Consider the following 21154-nt stretch of genomic DNA (forward strand, 5'->3'; position numbering starts at 1 on the left):
ATGGGCCAAAGAGAGAATCTCTACAACTCCAGATTCAGATCTCCTACTCAATGGGGACCATAAGTAATAAGACTACAAGTCGTATTTGTGTTGTAGAAAACCATGAGCAAATTCCAAGCTAGCCACCAGTATGTGTGGCTGTGGATGCCTCTCGAGCTCTTACTCACATTTCCATCCAATAAAAAACCAAAGGCTCTCGAATTTACACCAAAATATCCCCTCCTTCACAGCCTAACACATAAAGCCCATCAAAAACGTCCATCACAAGTTCTCAGTTCTAACAAGCAGGAAAAAGGGTCTCCAATTTTCTTTGAGAATTTCCTGGTGCTTGTGTTCTCCGATGGCTACTTCCATATCTGCAACTGGGTTCAAGGGAAGCTGGGGAACTTCAATGGCTGGAGAAGATTACACCATGCTAGCCAAGTCGGTACCCAAACATGTCCGAGTTGGAAAACCCGTGCGGGCGCAGCCTATGATGAAGAACGTCAATGAAGGAAAGGGTGTTTTTGCGCCGATTGTTGTTGTTACTCGTAATCTTATAGGCAAGAAGCGCTTCAATCAGCTTCGAGGAAAGGCAATTGCTTTGCACTCGCAGGTACATGTTTGGCTACCAATTTTTGTCAAAAAATGCATTTTCTGGGTTTAAGGCTGGTATGTTACGAGTGTGTTGATGTCATGATTATTATGCGGTTGTTGCTTAATCTTGATTTTCGTAATATGAATTCAGGTGATTACTGAATTTTGCAAGTCAATAGGAGCAGATGCCAAGCAAAGACAAGGTCTGATTCGACTGGCCAAGAAGAACGGAGAAAGACTAGGATTCCTTGCGTAATGGAAGATTCAGATACATTTTGTTTAGTCATGAGAAATGTTTAAGTTCATAGCTCCTAAGATTTGGCATGTAAACTACTTTACTATCTTATCAGAATGCACTTCTCACTTCTCACTTCTCACTTCTCACTTCTCAGTTAGCTGTAATATTTCTTCAATTTGTCTAAATAAAAAGTCCATACAAGTTAGCATTTTGGGAGGGATGACTACCAAGTGCAGGCTGATTATTTATTGGTTCAGAGCTGAAATAAGCAGTTGAGAGATATGGTTTAGATTGTTTTAAACAATTTGGCCCTTTGGCTGAACCATTGTTGAGAAAGATCAAGAGGATTAAGAGAACTTTCAAAGACTAACCCATCAATCAATTTAATTCTCTTTTTTCCCCACCTTTGTGATTAGGCTTCTACACTATGGATCATAACATTAACTATGTAAGAGTTCATACTCTTTTCTTCCTATAAAAATGGACAGCAGAGAGCCATGTATCAAAAATGCTGGTCAAAATCAAATCTACAATGGACTGTCAGCTTCTCGAGTCTTCTTTTTTTTTTTTATCATGGGAGGAAGAAGAGCAGCAAAATGGAATTTCTATTATCATTCTGTTGCAAGTAGAGGCTCCAGTGTGTCATCCCTTGATAAAAAATAGAAAATTCACAAAAAGCAACATATAAAGAACCTTATCAAATTACATTCCTTACCAACATCTCACATGGGGAAAATATATATTAACGACATGTCTTTCGTAGACTATAACAAAAAAGGCATCAAAGCAATTTCTTTAGTTTTCATCACAGTACCACAATTGAGTGAAGAAAACCACACAGCAAGATCATGCACAATCACACACTGTATCGAGCTTTGGCTGATCTTTCCCTTCTAGCATCATCCTGCAATAACCAAACAGTCAGAGATACCAATACATATTTTTTTTATATACACATTATATGTAAGCTAGGTCAGCTATTCAGTCAAATAATATTGTGCAGGTTTCCTATCTCTTCTCAAGAATCAAGTGAAGCTCATAATGTCTGCTGGAATATCCATATATTTTATCATCAACTTGATGAATTAATTTCACAATATAAGATACCCATGGATTCTCTCTTTTGCTTACTGGCTTCATATAATTCTGAAAACACTATTATGTGATATAGAACTTACATGGGCATTGTAAGTCATTTTATCAGTGAAGTCAATGATCTCCTTCCACTTCCTCCCAATGCCCATCTACACAAGATAAACATTATTTATTAAAACAATTAAGCATTTAAAATGAGTGGGATATTGTTCAAGCGTCGCACAATAAGGATAGACATTCTTCAACCACCTAGTAAAAAATTCAGTCTGTTCTGGCAAGCATCTAGGTACTTGGAGAACAATAAAGGAGAAAACTGACTTGAGCTTGACTACTTGAGGGGGAAAAAAACTTCATTTTACTCGTGAAAACATTCAAGATGCCACAAAAAAAATTTACTCAGTGTGATGCACTCAATGGATACACAAATCTCTGTATTTTGTGAATTGAAGCAAAAGCAAAACACAGTACAAATAGATTGATAAATGCTTGAGCAAATACAGTGGCAATCATAAGAAGGTACAGTATCTCTCAAATTTGTACATCTAGTCTTTGCCTGGGTAATGCAACCAATATGTTAGATATGGTAACACTTGCTATCAATTTACAGGGATATAGAAAGGAAATGTCCTGCTACCACAATATGACAAATCACATCATTTTGCTTCCCTGGACATTTAAGGCTGAATCCATCCTCCAAAAAAAAATTCACACTAAAATAATATGGTGCAGCTTCTTAAGCAACATAAACACAATCTTTTTTGTATCTTTTCACATAATGTTTCTGATTAAATTAAATAAACAATGTGGAACACCACAACCTTAAATAAATGCTATGCAGAAAACACCCAATTCAATTGCACAGTAAAACAAAATTAAGGAAATTTTAATTATCATTGGTGGTCAAGCAACCATATTCACGTCAAAATGAAATGAGGCAAAGAGGAATCGTCGAGAATAAGACATAAAAATTAAAACATAAGCAGAAAGGAATATAAAAAGACTGCACCACTGTAAAGTTTAGACGCACATGTTACACACATCAATATCGGTTGGAAGGCAGCAAAGTAGTACTTTCACGTATGAATGCAACACCTTATGCATATCAAATCCCTTATAAGGTTGCATCGGTCTGCAACATGAAGACCGATCACACACATACAAGAGAGAGAGAGAGACAGAGAGAGAGTAGGGGTGCACAGCAGGCCGGTGGCGTCCAACAAAGGGTAATGGAAAGATTTTCCCCCATTACCGAGGCGGGGGCATCCTTTTTTACAAACCGACCAAAACGGGCAGATAGCAGGTTAAGGGTATATGGTTGTGGTCAAGAATATCACTTAGGCCCCTAGGGATTTAAAAAACATTTCATCTCTTTCTTTCTCATGTCTCATCCATTCGCATCAAAATGCCCAAATTTCTCTCCCTCTCTCCCATATCTACATGTGTTTTGAAAAGGGTATCTTAGAATATGGGTTTGTGAATATACAAGGATCTGGTGATTGTTTTTGCATCTAGTGTTGGATTTTGATGAATGATCTATGCTGGTTTTGACTCTACTTTTTCTTCTTTTCTTTTTTTTTTTAATTTTTTATAATTTGTTTGGGTCTGCTATCTGCCAGTCATGTAGTCCTGCACAAAGCACCTGCACCTCGCTAGAGTGGTGGACCAGCGGTGTTGTTGGTCTCGACAGGGAACCTCCATTTGTCGCAGTAGAGATCATCCCATAGGTTAAACAGAACCTAAAAATAAAAATTAAAAAATCATGTGTTGGGGGCACATACAACCAGTCTCTGCCCCCCATGGATGGGCAAGTGATCCCTGAAACGGCACCCCACTGAGGAGCAGATACAGGGCCCAGGTAGGGCTGAAATTCGCCCGTAAGGGGTGGTGCTCAGCCCTGCGAGAGAGAGAGAGAGAGAGAGAGAGATACTAGAAATCTGCCAAATGAATCATCTCATTCAAGAAGAGGACATACATAAAAGCTTCAGATGTTCCAAAGTGTTCTTTCCGAATCATGTAAACGTGCACATACACACACCCACACACTAGCACATGTTGGATAAGATTCAGACAATCTGCCTCCATGGATCATCTACTTAACTAAAGAAAAGTATACTCATGGAATGAACTAAAATCAACAATAAAATTAGATTCTTGGAATCAAATTTAATAAGAAATCAGACCTGGGCAGCTTCATTTGCTGCTGTCTTGGTCCATAACGAAAGTTTGTCCTGCCTCTGGCGCACGCTCGCAACCACACCACAAATCTCATCGACCTCATCAAATTGCTCTCCAATCAAAGCCATCAACTATTCAATACAAACCCATTGATTACCAAACTGCCAGTAATTTCTATACTAACAAGACCCAACTACCCATCGATTCGAAATTGAATTTCACAGAAAGAAAATGAACCAAACAGTAAGATTATTACAGTTTCTAGCCACATGGTGTCAAGGTTAGCCTTTCTTGTGCTGACAACGGACCACTTTCCTCCACTAGCACACTCGGGATCTTCCCATTTGGGTTCAATCCCCGCTTTGAACAAGTGGAAATCAGCACTGGGAGGTAACTTGCCGGGCTTTAATATCTGATCATACAAACTGCAGAAAGAGATCGAGTCTTAACTTGAACGAAAAGAGCGAAGTTTTTCACTTTGGTCTCAGATGAACATAAGCAAGAGTAACAATACAGAAAGAAATAGAACGTTGTGATTGGAATACAACAGAAAAATACTAATGCTGAGTTTCTCTCCATGGAAAAGAAAATTCAGAAACTAAATAGCATGCAAGCGTAATTTTATTGAGCTGGTTCAAGAAATTTGACAATAATAAATAAAATAAACAAAATATCATTGTCCTGATCTAAGAAAACTTTACTACTTTCAATTCCACGTAAACCGTATTAAACCAAATCACGAGATTATCCAAACTATGCTATCTTTTCCTTCCCTTTTTCCTCGAAACTTTCTCAGAAACCAAACAGAAAAACACGAGGAAATAACACGAACCCATATCGGCATCAACACCAAAACATGAATAAAGTCACCGGATATCAAAATACACAACGACTGCGAGAGAGGAGGTAAAATTGGAAAGCGTACCACCAGAACTCTTCGACAGTTTCGAAGGTGTAGAGCTTGCGGAGAGAGGTGCCCCAGGCGGCACCTTGCTTGGGCTTGGACTGGTTGTCGAACCAGAACGTCCACTTTCTCTCCAACTTATGTGGCACTTTCGTCGTCACTGTCTCCTCCTCTGCCGCTACCGCCGCCACATCCGTGTTCGCCGCCATCGCTACCTCGCTCGCCATTCCTTCGCTTCTCTTTTCTTTCTCGCTTCGCCTTTGTCCAAAACCCCCCTCTTTACTGTACGCGTTGTGTGTGTGTTTGTTTGGTACAGTGGGCTTGTTGTTCTTTGGGCTTATACCGTTGGGTTTCTTCGATGTTGGGCTCAAAGTTTATGCCTTTTTTTTTTTTTTTTTTTTTTTGTTAGGGGTAATTACCTTTTGCCCCTATGAACCTATGAACTACCAACTATGACACCTGACCCCATCAAATTACCATCTTATGACAAAAAACCATCTTCCTTCAGTTAAATGGGTTAAAATTGACTGTCAACAGTCATATACAAGTCATGTGCCATTTTAATTTTTTTTCTTCCACTTTTTCTCACGCTTATACCCTCATAAACCCTAATCCAACACATGAAAACAATTTAAAATGAGGGCAAAAGTAGAATAAAAAAAATTAAAATGGCACATGACTTGCACGTGATCGTTGACCATCAATTCTAACCTCTTTGACTAACGGAATGTGATTTTTTGTCATAAGATGGTAGTTTGATGAGGTCAGGTGTCACAGTTGGTGGTTCATGGGAAAAAATGTTAAGGCGTTGTAGTTCATGCATCCCATGATAAACACCCATAGTGGCCAATCATACGGAAGTAGTCAACTCAGTCAACAACAATGTGATGAGCTACAGATCCACGATGAACAATGGACCTATAGGAACTGCAGTCTGCAGAGTTGCTGAGATACATTGCTAAGCTGTATCAATGCTTAGCTGGCTGTATAGGCTGACTAGATTGTGTAGTTGTAAATCAATTAATTTGTTGTAATTAGTTATTGGGTCATAGATCAACCTCTTAAATGCCCGGCCAACCTTGGGCCTGATCTAAGCATGGAAAGATCAAAGCACAGAGAGGTTTCGGGTAACCAGGCCCGAAGCCCCCAACTTCCAAGACCTATAAGATCCGAGCCCCCAAATTCCGAGAACTATAGACTCGAGACTCATAAGATCCGAGACCTTTGAAGCCGAAACTAATAACTCAGAACACACAGGTCTCGGTAGCAAGGATAACTCAGTTATCTTGGGAGATACAGCTGTTAATAGATAAGCAATCTTATCCATACAAAAGCTATCAAATCTATTTAAAATACAAATCAGATATGGTATCCGCATATCACATATAAATATTCAAATCAAGTGATACCTATAACCACAAAATCCTACGATCTTAATCCCCTAAGATCTCGGCAAGGATAACTACTCAAATCCTTTATTAGCAACTGCACCGCAGAACTCAGGGAAGAGTAAGTTATTGGTTAGGGGACTTCCACTACTTCATGCCTATAAAAGACAGATCACTTCTTCACATTTGGGTAAGCGTAACTTTGACTCTTAAGCTTTCCTTTGTTGCTTATACTCTCTCTTTTTATCTCAAATTCTGACTTAGGCATCAGAATGTCCCTGCCGTCTCACCCCCGATCTCTTCAATCCCGATCCTTTGGTTTTTCTTTGTTGTGCAGTCAAAGTTCTCAAGTGTCATTCAACTCGGACTCGGCAAGTGTGCCATGTCACCAGCAGGGAAACTGCGGGGTCTGATTCTCCTTATGGATCCATTACCCTCTCTTAACAAAGTGCTTTCTTTGGTAATTCAAGAAGAAACACCAAGGGAAATTTCGGTTAAATCATTGACTCATGACACTGCTACCCTCATGACTAAGTCTGCTGCAACACCTAATCAGTTTGTTAAGCAAAACAATTGCAAAGACAGACCTGTTTGTACTCATTGTGGAGTTTCAGGGTCATACTGCCGACAAATGCTATAAGTTACATGGATTCCATTCATTTTTTCCTTCTTCTTTTATGCATATTGCTTCACCTGATCAGTTGTCCATCTCTTTTTACCACCATTACTACCCAATGGTTCAATTGCTTCTGTTACACACATAGGAACTATCACAATTTCAGACTGAAGTCTTATGTGTTCCTTCTTTCATATTCAATTTGATTTCTGCTAGTAAACTCATTAAAAAGTTGTGTTGTTGCCTTATTTTTCTTGTTGGATATTGTTTTATACAGAACTTGTACCATTGGAGAACGATTGGGGTGGGTAAGGAGCAAGGTGACTTATTCTATTTGATGTAGCAACCAAAGGGTTCTCCCACTTCAATGTCTACTATCTCATCTTCTAGTGTAAATTTCAGTTCAATAAAGAACCATCCAATGATGTTTGGCATTACAGGTTAGGTCATCCTTCTTTTTCTACTGCATAAGCTTGTTCATGAAATTTCTTGTAACTCAAAAGATGTTTGTTCTATATGTCCATTAGCTAGACAACACAAGTTATCTTTCCCTGCTAGTACTTCTGTTTCTAAGTCTCCATTTGACTTGATTCATTGTGACATATGAGGGCCTCTGGCCTCTAGCCTCTAACCTCAAAATCTATAAATGGTTCAAGTTTTTCTTATAATTGTGGATGATTGCACTCATTTCAATTGGGTTCATCTAATGCAACACAAATCGCAACCCTGTTCTATCATTCAGTCATTTTTTCAGTTGGTTCATACTTAATTTAACATCAAAATCAAAATCAAATTGTTAAGTTCCAAATGCATGATTTTTTTTTTTTTTTTTTTTTTTTTTTTCTGCAGAAGGCACCATACATCAACTTAGTTGTGTTAAGACACCTCAACAAAATGTTGTTGTAGAGAGAATACATCAACAAACACTTAGGTGATGTTTGGCAACTGGGTTGAGGGTTGCCTAGACACTGTGCAACACTGTGCAGTCTCGGGTTTTGGGTCATTGCACACGTAACCTCATGACCCACTTCTTAAAATTACTTTATTAGCCTTCATTTTTTATGCCTTTTGTTTTCCGGCGCTGGTCTTACCCTCACGGTTTTGTCTGACTCTTCTCCTTCATGGAGTCTTCTCTTACACGTGTCTTCTCCCTCTGCAAGCTCCCCACCCCATACCTTCATCCTCCGGCCACCGAACGACAGCCAACCTTTTCACAGGCGACACCCACCTACCCCGGAAGTCGATCGGTGGGTGAGGAGAGGATCATCCATTTGTTCATCACAATTAAGCCTCACCTGAAATTCTGAGTGTAATGGATTTTTGTGCTGTTTCTTTAAGAAAGCTCTGATTTTGGATGGATTTCGGCAGAGAAAACAAGCTCAAGAAAAGACTCAACACAGACATTCACCGAACATACGAAATGAACACACCCATTTGATGATTCTCAGAAAATCAACACCCAAAATACTAAGAAACAGAGTACCAAAAACAGAACACCAACCCATTCAGCTACCACCGAGAATCAAACAGAAAATCAACAACAGACGTGAATCAACCCCTATATTCCTCCATCTACAAGCAGTTCACGGTGTGAGCTCTCCAACACAAGCTCGAATTACGAATTGGGTCGTTTGCAGGTCTTCGCCTAGAGCCACAAATTGTAGACAATTCGGTTGACTTTAGAGCCAAAGAGGGAAGGAGTTCATCTTAACATCAACTAGGTCAGGATAGCTGGGCAGATTCATTTCAAGTTGATGGACGAAGCGCAGCAGAGGGGGGGGGGGGGGAGTTATCAATGGAAAAAACTCAAAAAGGTGTCCAGAGAAAGACAAGGGCAAGATGGTCAAAGTGTGTGAAAAGTTGAAGTTGAAAATTCAAAGTTTGCTGGTCAACATTCAAAAGGTGAACAGGGTCTAGGCACAACCCCGTTGCCAAACTAGGCCTTAATGTTGCTACATCGGGCATTGAATCCTTACAGCCACTCATCTCATAAATGGAATTCCTACACCTCTTTTGTCAAATAAATCTCCTCATGAATTGTTTTTTCCTGCCATACCTTCATACACTCATCTCAAAGTGTTTGGTTGTCTAGCATATGTCTCAACTTTGTCTAGGACCTAAACCAAATTTGATTAAAGAGCTACACCAAGTGTTTTCATGGGTTATCCATATGTCATTAAGGGATATCAATTTTTCAACCTGCATACCAAATCTGTTCTTATATCTCGGAATGCCATATTCCATGAACATATATTTCCATATGCTTCCAATCTGATACACACTTCATCTGATGGATGTTTCATCAATCTTCAATCTCCTTCTGAAACAACATCACTTCCACTTCCTATTGAATCTTGTTCCATTCAAATCACATTACATCAGAATTCTCCTGATATCTCATTCTCACCTACTATTGATTTAAATTCATCCATGTCTTCTGATTTATCTCAACAGTAGGCTAATTCCAGCGATCCTAATGTTCCACCACTTTCCTCTGTTTCACCTCATTCAGACCAAACATCATGTCCATCTTTTTTTCGAAAATAAAAAAGAGTCAAACATAAACCTGGTTACCTGTAGAATTATCACTGTCAGCTGGCTTCTTCTTCTCCACCCTCATCTATTTCCATGGCTACTGATTGAGGTATACTTTATTTACTTTCTTCTCCACCATCTTCAAGGATCTTCTTACATTGCTTTGCTAGTTTATGTTGATGATGGTTCCATAGCTAGTAATTATCCCACTGCAGTGTCCTCATTCATTTCTCTTCTCAATGAGAAGTTTTGACTTAAAGATTTAGGGCCCTTAAAGTATTTTTTAGGTCTGGAGATTCCAGGGTCTACTAAGGCATATATGTCTGCCAAAGAAAATATGCTTTGGAGATATTGGAAGATTTTGGTTTATTAGCTTCAAAACCAGTTCAATTTCCCATGGAGTAGAATTTAAAGTTGTCAAGAGATACGGGTGATCTTTTATCATATTCTACTAGCTACAGATGGCTGATTGGTAGACTGTTTTATTTGACCATAACCCAGCCAGATATCTCGTATTCAATTCAAACACTTAGTCAATTTATGGACAAACCAAGACAACCCCATCTTGATGCTGTCCATTGAGTCTTAAGATACTTCAAGACTTCTCTAGCTTAAGGTTTGATGTTCCCTGTTAATTCAGATTTGCAATTGAAAGCTTTTTGTGACTCAGATTAGGCTGGTTGCTTGGACAGTCGGAAGTCTATAACTGGATATTGTGTTTTCCTTAGGGATTCGATCATTTCTTGTAAGTCCAAGAAGCAACAAACAGTCTCACAATCTTCTGCTAAAGCAGAGTATCATTCCATGGCATCTACATGTTGTGAATTGATGTGGTTATTTTCCTTGCTTAGTGATCTTCATTTTTCCTCATCCTCAAGCTGCCTTGATGTTCTATGATAGCCAAGCAGCGGTGCACATGGCTGCTAACCCAGTGTATCACAAAAGACTAAGCATATAGAAATTGACTGCCATCTAATCCATGAGAAAATCCAGTTAGGACTTATCAAAACACGGCATGTCTCTTCTCAACATCAGATAGCAGATATCCTTACTAAACTTCTTGGTTTCAACGTTTTTCACCATCTACTATCCAAGATGTCTGTCAAAGACATCTACCATCCATCACTACTTCTTCTTTCTCTATTATTTTGGATAGTGCTCTGTATGGAAAGTTCTTTGCTTCTCGAGGTCTTTGGCAAGGTGATCATCTCTCTCCTTTCCTCTTCATTTTGAGTTCTGATAGTATGTCTAGACTTATTTTGAGAGAGGAGAATGTGGGGTGCTTACATGGTATTAAGATTGTGAGGCTTAGTTCTCATATGTCTCACCTTTCATTCACAAATGATGTGATGATTTTTTTCTCAGGCTAATTCCTAGCCTGGGAAACGCATTAATTTGTTAAAGTCGGCAGTGTTCCTTAGCAAAAATTTCGGCCAACAACTAAGGCTGCTATTAATAGCATTTTGAATCTGCCGCATATTCCTACTAGAGCCAAATATCTTGATATTTCGTTTGTCTCAACTCGCCTGGATGAAATCTATGGCAAATGCAATCCCTACTTATATCATGTCTCTCCTTCTTTTACCCGAGGCTTTTTGTTCGGAGATCAATGTAATTATAAGGAAGTTTTGATGGGGTTTTCTTCAAGACAAGAAGCACAATCTCTCATTCCTCTCTTGGGAGAGTATTTGCAAACCCCGGGGAGGTTAGGGCTTCCTTCCATGGAATTTCTTGACAACTCCTTGTTGGCTCGGCTTGGTTGGAAGATGACCACAAATTAACCTCTCATATGGGTTGATGCGCTTTGTGGTTAAAGATCTTTAGCATGATATTTCTTTTCTTAATGTTCCCTTAAATCCTTTGTCATGTTGGATTTGGAAAGGATTGTTGAAGCATAGAAAAGTTGTGGAGTTGGGAGCTTGTCATTCTATTTTCAATGGGCTGAACATTGATATTTGGAATTTGCTTCGGATTCCTACTTTGATATTTGGGATTCCCTTTGGTGGAGTTACCTCTTTTCTCGGTGGCTGATTCAGTGATTTGATTCTTCTTGGTGTCAGGGCACTGTCCAAAATATCTTGAACATTCACCTCCCTCATATCACCACTTTTGATAAGTGGTCTTGGGCTCCTTCTCCATCGGGGGTTGTTTTCAGTTAAGTTAGCGCATGAAGTTGTTTTTATGTCCTCTAGTGGCATATCCTCTCCCTTCACTCCAAAGGTCTGGCATATAGAATTTGGGGTCTTAAGCTTTAAGCTCGGCTTAAACATCTTCTATGAAAGATTGCTTGGGATATTCTGCCTTCTCACGCTAATATTGGCAGATTTGTGGCTATTGCGGACTCTAAGGCTTAGGTCTGTCCCTTTTGCAAAGGCCCTCAAAAGACTTTTGTGTCATATTTGAAGTGTAATTTGGTTAGAATTTTTGGTGGAGATCCTCTTGGCTGATCATTACTGTTGGTTTTTCTACCAAACCGATTGCTGATTGGATTGCAACCATTATAAATCATGTGTTTGTACTTCAACTTGTTGTTCCAAGGGAAAAGGCATGTCGTTTTCAAATTTTTGCTGCTCTTACTTTGGGATTTTATTTGTCCAGGAAGAAGTTGATTCATGAAGGTCTGAAGTCCTGCCAAGGCTATCAATAACATTTCTGCAACATTAGAGCTTCATTTGTGTATCTGGTGTGTTGCTTCTCTTCCATCTTTCCTCCTTTGCCAGGAGGTGTTAAAGGGGAATTTTGATGTGGCTATTAAAGAGGATTTTGCTGTGATAGCTGTTGTTGTTAGTGACTCTTTGGGGGGAATATCGTCCTTTCTGCTACTCGGAAGCTCTACTTCACGGGTGCTGTTAAGGGGGAGGCAGTGGTAGCTCTTTAAGCCACCCATTTGGCAGCCTCTTGTGGTCTGGCCTGTTTCTCTCTCGGAGGATGCTCTTTTTGGTTATTCTAGCTATATCAATAACCCTCTTATTTTCTCCTCTAGGAATTTTACTAGTTTTATTTCTAATATTATCTTAGATTTTTTCTTTGAAAGTTTTTTGATGTGCCAATTATCGTGCACATGTTTTTGCTAAGTGGGTTGCTTCCCACTTTATATTTAAAAGCATTCCAATCGAATCTCTCATTCTCGCTTCCATTCGGATCAAGAAAATTCTCAATAATCTTTTTCTCACACTTTCATTCAGATCAAGAAAATCTCCAATAATCTTTTTCCCTATTTTTTCATTTCTACCCAGATGAAAAAAAATCAATCAAGAGTCATATTTCTAAAATATTTGGATATGCTCTGTTTTCTTAGAGCATTCTCAGCAGACTCCCTATAAGGGAGTTTGTTCCCTAAGTTTAGGGTATATGTTCAAAAAAATCGCAAAAAACATCATACAACAGACTCCCTAAATGAATCTTAAACATTAGGATTGTTACAGTGGAACCCAATGTTTTGCGTTCCATTATTGCAATCCTTATGATTATTAAAATATAAAAAAATAATTATCTCTCTTCTCTCCTCTTTCCTCTCACAATTCTCTCACATCTCTTCTCTCATATATATAATATAATTAAAAAAAAAAACAAATATTTTAATGATATAGAGAATGATTAAGGGGAGCTATTGGGGTGTATTTTGACATATGGAAGTAAAAAGTAGTTTTGATCCTTAAATGTAGAGAAAATGACGAGGAAACTCTTGGGAATGCTCTAAGAGCATTCTCACTCCCTATAAGGGAGTCTGTTCTTTAAGTTTAGGGAATATGTCAAAAAAATCGCAAAAATCTACACACAGTAGACTCCCTATATGTTTGTAGACCCAATGTTTTGGGTTCCATTGTAGCGATCCTTGTGATTATTATAATCATAAAATAAAAAAAATAAAAAAACACTCTCTCTCCTCTCACATCTTTTCACTCAGTCGTCTCCATTATTTTTCTTCGTTCTTCTTCTCCGCCCTCTTCTTCTTCTGCACTTCATCTGGACACAAGCCATTTCCTCACAATAAAAAGAACAACGAAGAGCAATCTTATGCACTTCATCTGGTTCAAGTAGAGCAAAATTACTAGCAGAAATAGAAACCCAGTTGATTTTTGCCCTCAAGAAACCAAATCTCCATCTTCAATACTCCATCTTCACTCTCACGGCCACTCAAAGGATTTACACCCAAAATTAACAACAAATAAAACCCACAAAATCAATCCTCCCCAAACAACTTAAATCGTTCCAGAACTCACCAAAACTCAACAAGAACTCAACCACAAGCTCCACAACAACCCAATCAAAAATCCTCAAGAACACAAATGATTACCCAAATCGAATACCCAGAGAATCAACCCCATCACAATCAAATACCCATATCTCTCTCTCTCCCTCCCTCACTCTCACGTTTTCTCTCTGTTTTCTAACGCTGGTTTCGCTGCAGATAATGATTGAGAGGATAAGAATATAAGGAGGATAACCATTCAGCATAGCAAAAATTCTCCCTTTCTGTCTTCGTGAGCGAGAATCTACTGGGGGAAAATTAGGTAGAGAGTGAGATCTAGAAAGAAAGAAAGGTGCGACTGGGGGAAAGAAATGAAGAAAACAGAGAGTGAGAGAGGGAGATGTGACCAGGGAAAGAAGACGGAGATGAAAGAGATGAAAAAGAAAATGGTTAAATACTAAATTAGTCCATATGGTTTCAACATTTGATTGGTCCACAAGGAATTTCGTTAAGTTAATTGACGGAAGACTAACTTGGTCTATTATCAAAACCACAGGGACCTCCTGCGATAAAAATGAAACTCTAAGGAGGAAAAAATAAAGTAATGAAACCCCAAGGACTAATTTAATATTTAACCCAAAAGAAAAATGTTTTTAGAATAAAAAAAAATATTATTTTAATGAAAATAAAATTAATATTTTAATGATGTAAGGAATGATAAATGAAAGCTATCGTGGAGTTTTTATAGGTAAGAAAGCAAAATGTAATTAAAATGATTAGGTAGCTGCTGAGAATGCTTTTACTGGTTTAACGCTTAGAGGCGGCTACAAAAAAGACTAGTGCAAAAGTCTTGCATGCACCCCTCAAGGCTTGCCACAACTGTTTCTTACATAGATAGGTGGCATTTTGCGCTCTTGCCACCCCAATATAGATGGGCCTTGTTTGTTTGCGGTTGTGTCCACCTCTCCCTCTGCCCCTTCGACACCAGCACTTGCCATCAAAATTTGTTAATATTTAACGCTGCTACACTAAGCAACCCACAATCACAAGGAAGAAGAGAGAAGAAAACCTTGAAAGAAAAAGGGGAGAGATGGCTGCTCTGACGGAGAGAGAAGCATTGGCAACAGAGGCTCGTTATGCACCAGTGACTTCTGAGAGAAGGGTCCGGGAGGACTTGGAAGTCTCACTTCCAAAGCCATGTAAGTTGTGTGGCTTCCTTTCTTACTGCATGTCTTTTTCTAGTCTTCCTCCACAGCAAAATGAACTCTAAATTCTAATCAATCATATTTATCTTCTTTCTGGGTAGAGCCATCTAGTTGATGTTTTACACTTCAAATGGTGCATGCACGCACGGGCACCTCCTATGATTTTATTTGGTTAAAATTTCAAACAAGTACTTTTATAGCATACCCTATTCCTCAAAACACTTGTTTAATTGGAAAACAGATCTGGCCAGAGCATTGGTTGCTCCTGATACAAACTATCCAACTGGAACACCTGGCCATAAACACTATAACATGAGTGTTCTTCAGCAGCATGCAGCTTTTTTTGACTTTGACGACAATGGGATCGTTTATCCCTGGGAGACTTATACTGGTAAATTCTATCTACCAGCAATTGCTTCAATATTACCTTCGTAATTTCTATCTCTCAGCAATTTTGTTGTCCATCTGAAATTGCTACCAATTCCGACACTCATCAACATCGTTACAATTAATCTGACAAACTTGTCACTTACTGTGTTTTTTGCTTTTTCCTTATCTTCTTACAAGGAATGCGTGCAATCGGCTTCAATATGATTGCCTCTCTTGTAATGGCCATTGTTATCAATGGAGCCCTCAGTTATCCCACCCTGCCGGTAAGTCATATCCTCTTGCTAAAACTGGAATTTACTTTAGCCATTTGTGGGTCCTAAAAGGCCCTATACCTATACACCCAGAGAAGCTTTGATTGAAATCATGTTGTTATATGTATATATACAATTGCAGGGGTGGATTCCTTCTCTTTTTTTTCCTATATACATTTACAACATACACAAAGCCAAGCACGGAAGTGATTCAGGAACTTACGACACAGAGGGAAGGTAAGCGCATCACCAACTCGTCTCTTGGATCCTCTCTTAACGAAATCATTGAATTAACTCCACGGTTGTTGTTGTTGTTCCACGAAATTGAAGGTATGTGCCGGTGAATCTGGAAAACATGTTCAGTAAATATGCTAATACGGTGCCAGAAAAGTTGACGCTGGGAGAGCTGTGGGCCATGACACAGGGGAATCGAGTTGCATTCGACGTCTTTGGATGGTCGTTAATCGCTTATAACCGACCCACCCTTGTATAAGCACACTTTATATGCTCGATCGCTCACGCTAACAAGATTGGTTGTGGATTGCAGGATTGCGTCGAAGATGGAGTGGGGGATTCTGTATGTCCTCGCCAGGGACGACGAAGGCATGCTGTCTAAAGAAGCCGTGAGGCGCTGTTTCGATGGCAGTTTGTTCGAGTACTGTGCCAAGATGAATACTGGCGGAGAGGCGAAGATTGGCTGAGAAATCATAATAATGTACTACTTGTATGGATCACGACATGCTGCATCTAGTTTTTTTATGTAATAGTTTGAGAGACGGTTTTCTCTTTTTGAAGCATTGAATAGTGCATGCTGCAATGTGTATGGAGTTTGAATGTTGGCATGCGTAACTATCTAGATCTGAATAAATGGTCCACTTCCTGTTTGTTAATTTCAAATCAAAGGATTTTTTTAATTACTCGCACCAACCTTTCAGAATTATGGTATCCAGGACTAGGAGGGACTCATCTCGTAGAGAAGAGCTCCTACTTCCTCTGTCGTCACCAAAATGGTGCGGGGGCCGTGGCTCATTAGCCCAATACAGTGCCAACTGTAGTACACATAGGATACTCCCTGCAAGAAGGAGCCATTAGCTAAAACCTATTTGCCTCTTGCTTCCATGATTCCATCCAAGTTAGGAGCTTGAGCAGGAGCATTACAACCCACCTCATCAATTGCACAAACGACGTTTAAGTCCCAACTTCGGTCCTATAACCAATCAAAACGTTTAATGCCCAACGCTGTATCCACCGTAGAGCAAAAATACTACTACATGCTATAACCCGCCGTTCTGCGTGCACGCTCGGGGTGAATTTACCCTTGTACCTTTAAGATAAAGAGAAAGAACAAGGCAACGTATTATCTACAAAGTTCAAAACACCACAACCCTCTTTGATTCGGCTGCCATGGAAGCTTTCAGGGTAAAAATTCTTTTTGGATTCAACCAGTTTCAGAGATTGCAATGAGACCAACCTGGGATTGTTGATTGCAAAAGTACAGAAATAATAAGGCAAGGCTACTTCGAAACCAGACAATTCAAATGGGTTCGTAACACAACCCATTGATAAGAAAAACAAACCGGAATCAAGGAAATCGCAGAAAAGAATCCCACTGTCTTAAATGCCCCACGGGGACTAGAGCAATAGAATCATATTTTTTGCAGCCTACATCCTCAGTGCCATGGTAATATCATCGTAATTATGATCCTTATAGAAACACTACCATTGCAAATTTGATAAAAATACAAAAATCAAATTCTCTTCAGAAAAGAAACTAGAATAAAATGATACCATAATCCAAACACTAACTCCATGCAGTTTATGGAAAAAACACAACAAATCCAGTAAAATTTTGCAACCTCACTACTACCAAAACATAAGTATCATCGATTCAAAAATGAACAAAGATGGTAAGAACATTTAAACAATGGCATTCGCTGCACTTGCAATCCTAGGCCACAGATCCGCACACTCCTTCCCGATAGGACCAGTAATAGCAGACCCTAAAACGTAAAACAGAACTCAAGTTAAAAAAAAAAAAAAAAAAAAAAAAAACAAAAACAAAAAACAAAACAAAACAATCCCAACCCCGCAATGCATAGTGTGTGAGAGATCACAACTTGAAGAAATACAATCCACCCTACCATCCCCGACCTAAAAACACAGAATCACTTACACATGCAAATGCATGAAATGAAATAATTGGCCAATTAAGGTGTAGTGCACCAGTTTGTGTCTTAGATATTAGCCGTACCTTTCATTTCACCCTTTGGATTCACGATTACACCAGCATTATCTGCCAAAAATATAAAGAAAATCAGTATCAGTACAGCCACTGCATAGCCAGTACCAAAGAGATACAACCTGGCATGTCTAATACATCGAAAGAATTAATCCAGAATAACTTAAGTTGTCCTATTTAAATTAATTTATCGATAAAGTCAGAAACCAGCAACTATCTAATAAATAAGAGATGAGATACATCCACTTCCACAGAATAATCAATAGGGCACAAATTCAAGATCAGATCAATTGGCATGCGGCATAACAAAAAAATAAACACTGAACAAGCAAGCACCAGATAACATTGTTGCTGAAACAACTATATGTAGAGCCCAAATGGAGCAGATGCTAGCATGAAAAGCATACATCTGCAACGATGAACACAAATCAGTGTTCCAGACTCGTACCTGTATCTACCGTGGTATATGAAGGAAGATACCTGACTAATGTCTGGCAAGATTACAAACCTTTTCAAATAACTACCAAAACAAGTAACATGATGGGTCTTATAGGTAAAAAAAAGGTCAAAATGCTACTAGGCTTTGCACATTATATTAGATCCAAATAATAATCAGCAAATCCAACGAACAATATTACTTGCTGATCGAGCAAGATGTAGAGCCAAAATGGAGCAAATGTGACCTTGAAAAGCAACAGTACATCTGTAACGATTGACACAGTCAATTTTCCAGACTCGTAACTGTATCATCCATAGAATGTTAAGGAGGATACCTGACTTATGTCTGGTTATATCACACATAAATTGAGATTTTAAATAAAACCATAAGCAGATCAAGGTTTCAAAATTGTACAATCGAAAAACAAATTTGCCATAGCAATACCACTACCTAATAAACAGTCAACTCAAATTCTTTTGAAAGAAGGCAGCACTTGATTACTGTAAGAGGGATGATAAAAACAATTTCGAGGTGGTAAAAACAATTTAGAAATCCACTTAAATAATTTGTCCTATTGAGATTGTCCTATTGAGAGGCAGTAAGAAAGGCGAAAAAGATTATCCTAAATGTAATAATGTTGAAAGAGGAAGATAAGTATACCAACCATAACAGGGATGATAAAAACAATTTACCATCCGGGATAGGGTATGGTTGATAGATTCAATATAGCTGGGTATGGGAGATGTAGAGAAACCTTAAAAACAGAATATCCTCTACACCACATCACCAGCGCCTGAACCAGATTTATCACAAAAAAAGTTTGAAAAGAACAGAAAATGAAATACTGAAAGCATAAAAATATATCAAATCACAAAAAGAAATATTCTAGATTATAGACATCCTGCTCAATACGATATCGACTGCATAGCAATATGCTGGTCTTGGGAATACCCATATCATAGTTCACAACCAAACCAACAGATTAGAAAGTAATGTACACATTATGATGCCGCTTAACCCAATTGACAATCGTACAGATGGGGCATAACTAATGTAACAAAAAAGCCAGGAAGAAGCAGCATTCACTATGAAGCTCAATGACAACACCATTATTCAGATTCCAGGCAGAATACATTGGCAGCACATAAATGTATCAAATCACAAAAAGAAAGATTCTAGAATACAGAGATCCTCGTGATATGATATTGACTGCATAGGAATCTGTAGCTGGTCTAGTAAATAACCAAATCATAGTTCACAACCAAACCGACAACTTAGCAAGATATGTATGCATTACGATGCCACTTAACCATCATAATTATTTTATTCCGTGGGCAAGCATGTGAGAATTGTACAGATGGTGTATAATTAATGTAACAAAAAGGCTAGGAAGAAGCAGTATCCACTAAACCTCCAGGCAGAATTTAAAATGGAATGCCACATAACAGATCAAAGAATTGAACTTGGAACACAAATCAATGCCAAGCACAGTTTCCTGGTGATATAATGTAAAAATGTTCCATAAGATGCTGTTTGGACAGATCATACAAATTATCAAGTAAATTAACCCAAAAACAATAGATCAGCTTACTTCAAGCTTGAGCATTACAGATCGGTCTTAGAAACTTGGATCTATGTTATGATGTTGAAACAATAATAACAAGATGACACGGCAGAAATGTAAGCAACATTAACAAGTTATCATGGAAAAATTCTCAACAACAAAATGTCAAGATATAGGTGTACTGATAAAGAGAACAGAGGCAATACGAAAATATAAATGGAATCAGCCTACCAACACGATCATCAAATCACCGCTAAGAGTAGAAATAGCAACATAATTAACAAAAGAAACATCACATAATAACAATGTAATCAGAAAACAGCAGTTACCCTCAAAGTACATGAAGACCCCATCCTTTCGGCGCCATGGCTTACGCTGCCTCACAATGACTGCAGGCAGGACCTTCTTCCTGAGATCAGGCTTCCCTTTTTTGACAGTCGCCATCACCATGTCACCAACACATGCAGAAGGCAACCGGTTGAGGCGACCCTTAATTCCTTTCACTGAGATGATGTACAGGTTCTTTGCCCCTGTGTTATCAGCACAGTTCACTGTCGCTGCCACTGGCAGACCCAGTGACATCCTGAACTTGTTACCTGCTGATCCTCCACGTCCTAAACCAGAAAAGCACCAACAAATTCTTATTATCCGCTATTTCATTTCAATCCACAATGAACAAAATCTAACATTTACATTGTTTTCCGTTTCATTTGTGACCCATAAACTGGAAAACCTCAGGTTCAAAGTGCAATTCCTTTACTTCTCCTACACTTTCTAGGCAACCAACCAGACCCCTAACTCCATGTTAATTTAAGCATCCACTACAGTATCCCAAAAAGGTAACAATCTCAACAACAATCCGCTTAGATACTAGAAAATCAGACGAAATAAATAATATTTTGTAAGGATTCCTTCGACAAACAAACGGATCCGGAACTTTTCATATAGTAAGAGCACTAAAAAGAAAATCTTTCCGTTAACCCTTGTTTGGTAGCCAAGAAACCAGAGGAAAAGAAAAAGAAAGCTCAATATCCTAATATAACAAGCTATCTAGTACACAACAAACACAAAACTCATTCAACTACTTCGTATTTCTCTAGTCTGATCATGGTGATCCGTCAAAAAAAATAGCAGAAAAAGAAATTAAAACTATCTTCCCATAGTTTTCTCGGGCATCAAATAGAAAATTCAATTCATAAAAGCAAGAAAACAAAAGGAGAGAGCGTAGCAGCCGGACTCACCTCGCTTCGACATTTTCGCCGGCCGAAGGGAGACTCAGAATGAGACGAGGGTTTTTGCGGGGCCATTTATATAGGTGGCTATCTAGGGTTTTCGCTTGGCCACTGG

The 21154-nt window shown here is 38.7% G+C and overlaps 4 protein-coding genes across 4 annotated transcripts; 2 read left to right on the forward strand and 2 right to left on the reverse strand.

Annotated features, from left to right (window-relative positions):
- Nucleotides 1-147: 147 nt before the first annotated feature.
- On the forward strand, nucleotides 148-1032 carry PGR5 (proton gradient regulation 5). Its single transcript, XM_059590250.2, has 2 exons — nucleotides 148-595; nucleotides 728-1032. Exons 1-2 carry the CDS (start codon nucleotides 341-343, stop codon nucleotides 830-832), a joined length of 360 nt encoding a protein of 119 aa, XP_059446233.1. The 5' UTR covers nucleotides 148-340; the 3' UTR covers nucleotides 833-1032.
- Nucleotides 1033-1400: 368 nt separating this feature from the next.
- LSP1 (Eukaryotic initiation factor 4E protein) lies at nucleotides 1401-5269 on the reverse strand. The gene is made up of 5 exons (XM_059590249.2): nucleotides 5010-5269; nucleotides 4341-4509; nucleotides 4090-4215; nucleotides 1993-2058; nucleotides 1401-1718 (listed from the first exon to the last, which is right to left on the reverse strand). The coding sequence occupies exons 1-5, from the start codon at nucleotides 5213-5215 to the stop codon at nucleotides 1671-1673; spliced, it is 615 nt and encodes a 204-aa protein (XP_059446232.1). The 5' UTR covers nucleotides 5216-5269; the 3' UTR covers nucleotides 1401-1670.
- Nucleotides 5270-14739: 9470 nt separating this feature from the next.
- On the forward strand, nucleotides 14740-16455 carry RD20 (Caleosin-related family protein). Its single transcript, XM_059592217.2, has 6 exons — nucleotides 14740-14918; nucleotides 15166-15315; nucleotides 15492-15577; nucleotides 15708-15802; nucleotides 15896-16021; nucleotides 16113-16455. The coding sequence occupies exons 1-6, from the start codon at nucleotides 14810-14812 to the stop codon at nucleotides 16264-16266; spliced, it is 720 nt and encodes a 239-aa protein (XP_059448200.2). The 5' UTR covers nucleotides 14740-14809; the 3' UTR covers nucleotides 16267-16455.
- Nucleotides 16456-17252: 797 nt separating this feature from the next.
- LOC132179104 (Ribosomal protein L14p/L23e family protein) lies at nucleotides 17253-21138 on the reverse strand. The gene is made up of 4 exons (XM_059591745.2): nucleotides 21049-21138; nucleotides 20137-20421; nucleotides 17817-17858; nucleotides 17253-17565 (listed from the first exon to the last, which is right to left on the reverse strand). Exons 1-4 carry the CDS (start codon nucleotides 21059-21061, stop codon nucleotides 17483-17485), a joined length of 423 nt encoding a protein of 140 aa, XP_059447728.1. The 5' UTR covers nucleotides 21062-21138; the 3' UTR covers nucleotides 17253-17482.
- Nucleotides 21139-21154: the final 16 nt, after the last annotated feature.

Source organism: Corylus avellana, chromosome 4 (genome assembly GCF_965113065.1).
Source record: "Corylus avellana chromosome 4, dhCorAvel1.hap1.2, whole genome shotgun sequence".
NCBI classification, from domain to species: domain Eukaryota; kingdom Viridiplantae; phylum Streptophyta; class Magnoliopsida; order Fagales; family Betulaceae; genus Corylus; species Corylus avellana.

Excerpts from the sequence above, each read along its gene's own strand:
- PGR5 (XM_059590250.2), top strand. The coding sequence starts at position 341 with ATGGCTACTTCCATATCTGCAACTGGGTTCAAGGGAAGCTGGGGAACT. Across the intron at positions 596-727 it reads CAATTGCTTTGCACTCGCAG|GTGATTACTGAATTTTGCAA; the intron begins GTACATGTTTGG and ends ATATGAATTCAG.
- LSP1 (XM_059590249.2), bottom strand. The coding sequence starts at position 5,215 with ATGGCGAGCGAGGTAGCGATGGCGGCGAACACGGATGTGGCGGCGGTA. Across the intron at positions 4,216-4,340 it reads ACACCATGTGGCTAGAAACT|TTGATGGCTTTGATTGGAGA; the intron begins GTAATAATCTTA and ends TGTATTGAATAG. Across the intron at positions 2,059-4,089 it reads CAGCAAATGAAGCTGCCCAG|ATGGGCATTGGGAGGAAGTG; the intron begins GTCTGATTTCTT and ends TATCTTGTGTAG.
- RD20 (XM_059592217.2), top strand. The coding sequence starts at position 14,810 with ATGGCTGCTCTGACGGAGAGAGAAGCATTGGCAACAGAGGCTCGTTAT. Across the intron at positions 15,803-15,895 it reads ACTTACGACACAGAGGGAAG|GTATGTGCCGGTGAATCTGG; the intron begins GTAAGCGCATCA and ends ACGAAATTGAAG. Across the intron at positions 16,022-16,112 it reads GCATTCGACGTCTTTGGATG|GATTGCGTCGAAGATGGAGT; the intron begins GTCGTTAATCGC and ends TGTGGATTGCAG.
- LOC132179104 (XM_059591745.2), bottom strand. Across the intron at positions 17,859-20,136 it reads GGTCTTCATGTACTTTGAGG|ATAATGCTGGTGTAATCGTG; the intron begins GTAACTGCTGTT and ends TATTTTTGGCAG. Across the intron at positions 17,566-17,816 it reads TCCAAAGGGTGAAATGAAAG|GGTCTGCTATTACTGGTCCT; the intron begins GTACGGCTAATA and ends TTTACGTTTTAG.